Source organism: Sander lucioperca, chromosome 2, assembly GCF_008315115.2.
Source record: "Sander lucioperca isolate FBNREF2018 chromosome 2, SLUC_FBN_1.2, whole genome shotgun sequence".
Lineage (NCBI taxonomy): Eukaryota > Metazoa > Chordata > Actinopteri > Perciformes > Percidae > Sander > Sander lucioperca.
The window spans coordinates 48,861,206-48,863,705 of NC_050174.1; the positions used below are offsets into that span (position 1 = coordinate 48,861,206).

The 2,500-nt window shown below is 41.2% G+C and overlaps 2 protein-coding genes across 8 annotated transcripts in view; one reads left to right on the forward strand and one right to left on the reverse strand.

The window, feature by feature from the left end:
- The window catches only part of LOC116056993 (scavenger receptor cysteine-rich type 1 protein M160-like), a 1,012,348-nt gene that overhangs the window by 470,048 nt on the left and 539,800 nt on the right, over positions 1-2,500 (reverse strand). The window lies entirely within an intron of this gene.
- The window catches only part of LOC116058668 (scavenger receptor cysteine-rich type 1 protein M130-like), a 2,403-nt gene continuing 1,858 nt past the window's right edge, over positions 1,956-2,500 (forward strand). The window contains exon 1 of the mRNA XM_035999085.1: positions 1,956-2,348. Within this exon, the coding sequence (XP_035854978.1) occupies positions 1,964-2,348 (385 nt within the window). The 5' untranslated portion in view covers positions 1,956-1,963. The remainder of the gene's footprint in view (positions 2,349-2,500) is intronic.

Consider the following 2,500-nt stretch of genomic DNA (forward strand, 5'->3'; position numbering starts at 1 on the left):
CAACAACAGAACTTTTAGTGGACCAAATTGACGATGCACATTTGTCCCAATGGGGGACATTGCAGACAGAATTGAAGAATAATACATTAGTGTGCTGACAATGACCTACATTATTAATTATTCATTATTTATTTATTAATTAATTAATTAATTATTATTAACTGATTTATTGGAATGTCTGTCATGCATCAAGACTTGGTTATACAACAATTATTTACAATTGAATACAAAAAAGACTGAAACTTTGATCATTGCTCCAGAACAAAAACTACCCCAAATTAAACTACACCTCTGTTCCTTGGACTCCTCCGTCCAGCTGAGCCTAAGAGACCTTGGTGTTTTGTTCGACCAATCGATGTCTTTGGATGGTCATTCTAGACAGTTGGTCAGAAACTGTTTATCATTTTAGAAATATCTCTAAATTGAGAACAATACTTCCCAAAGTTACCATGGAGATAAACATTCATGCTTTTATTTCTTCACGGTTAGGTTACTGTACTTCTCTTTTTACTTGTTTTAATACATTTTCTCTGAGCCGTCTTCAATTGGTGCAAAATGCAGCAGCCAGGCTTTTAACAGGAACAAACAGAAGGGCACACATCACCCCGATTTAGTTTACTCTCCACTGGCTTCCAGTAAAATACAGAATTCATTATAACATTTTAGTTTTAACTTTTAGAGCACTACATGGACAGACGCCGAAATATATCGCTGACTTGTTGACCCCCTACTGGTCCCAAAAACCCGACTTAAAACTCGGGGAGACCGCTCCTTTCAGGCAGTTGCTCCCAAATTGTGTAACGCCCTGCCCCTGTCGATGCATGTGGCCGATTCTATTCTTTCTTTAATAAAACAGCTGAAGAAACTCATATTCAGACAAGCTTTCACTTGACTGAACTATCATTGTTTTTATGTTTGAATGATTGTAAATTGTTAAACTTGCTGCATGTAAAGCACTTTGTGACTCTGTCTGCGATAGGTGCTATATAAATAAAGCTTACTTACTTACGTACTTATTATATGTCTGTATGTCTGTCTCTCTGCCTGTCTGTCTGTCTGTCTGCCTGCCTGCCTGTCTGTCTGTCTGTCTGTCTGACTGTCTGTCTGTCTGTCTGTCTGCCTGCCTGTCTGTCTTTGATATTTTAATTCTTTTAAAGATCCCGTGTGGTCCAGATCATCGGTAGATGCTAGATCACACCTGATACACATGTTGACATCAACACACAGCATCCTGTTCAGGCGTCAACACTTCAGGCTTCCTGTCTGTCATTACAGCTGAAGACTGACTGTAATGGAGTATAGCGTCACTTTCTACCGTATAAATCACCAACAAGGACATCTAGACCAAAAACTACAGTCTTCAGGGGCCAGGGTGTAGTTGATGACTGCCACTTCCAGCACTACCTGAGGTTCAGATTTCCCTGTTTTGTAATTGTAATGAACAAATAAAATGTGAGTCGCAATAACAAGTTAATGATGCAGATTTGTAAAAAGTATGAATCCATTCTTCATCAGGTCTGTCTGCAAGACGACAAGCAAACAACTTTTAAAATGTTTGTTTTCTGAATGGAGTTTGGATGGATCAGAGCTATGCTAACATTGTAGCTGCTCCATCAACACAACAGACACATTATTTCAGAACTTAATAGGTAGTTTTACTCTTCCCAAAGAAAGCTCCTTTTGCATCTGCTGTCTGTAAATAATGAGGAGCTACAGACAGCTACAATCATCTGTTCCTCCATTTCTGCTTCAACAACGTGAGGACATCAGGAGGATCTAAACACTTTCAAGACACAGCGTCACACACATTTCTTACTCCAGTTCAAATACTTCAACTCACAAATACACGACGCCAGGTTGAATGACAAAGATTTTGCGTCTATTTCCGTATTTCTATTGACTTTGTATATTGTCACTTCTCCGAATTCACCCTTTACCCGGGTGGTGTGACCACGGTATAAAGATGAGTTCTGTTGTTAATGATGTCTGGTGTCTTTTCTCTCTCTCTATTGTATCTTCTATCATCTCTCCAGACTCTGTCAGGCTGGTGAATGGGACCAGTCTATGCTCAGGCAGACTGGAGGTGAAGACTAACCAGTCTATCCAGCGCTGGTCTTCAGTGTGTGAAGATGACTTTAACCAGCAGGATGCAGAGGTGGTCTGTAGGGAGCTTGGCTGTGGGGCTCCTTCAGTCCTCCAGGGGGCGCTCTATGGAGAAGTGGAGCCTCCAATGAGGACCAAAGAGTTCCAGTGTGGAGGCCATGAGTCTGCTCTCCTGGACTGTAGAAGCTCAGGCTCAGATAGAAACACCTGCTCACCTGGAAAAGCTGTTGGACTCACCTGCTCAGGTAGGAGAGGAGCTGCAGCTCTGATTGAACAATTGTACAGTTGGACAATAGAATGAATGTTTAAATTAGAGCAGCCATTCGCGTAGACAAAACAAATTTAATCTTTCAGCTCCCTTATCCTGAACGGCCTTGCCAAGGCCGTCTCTTGGAAC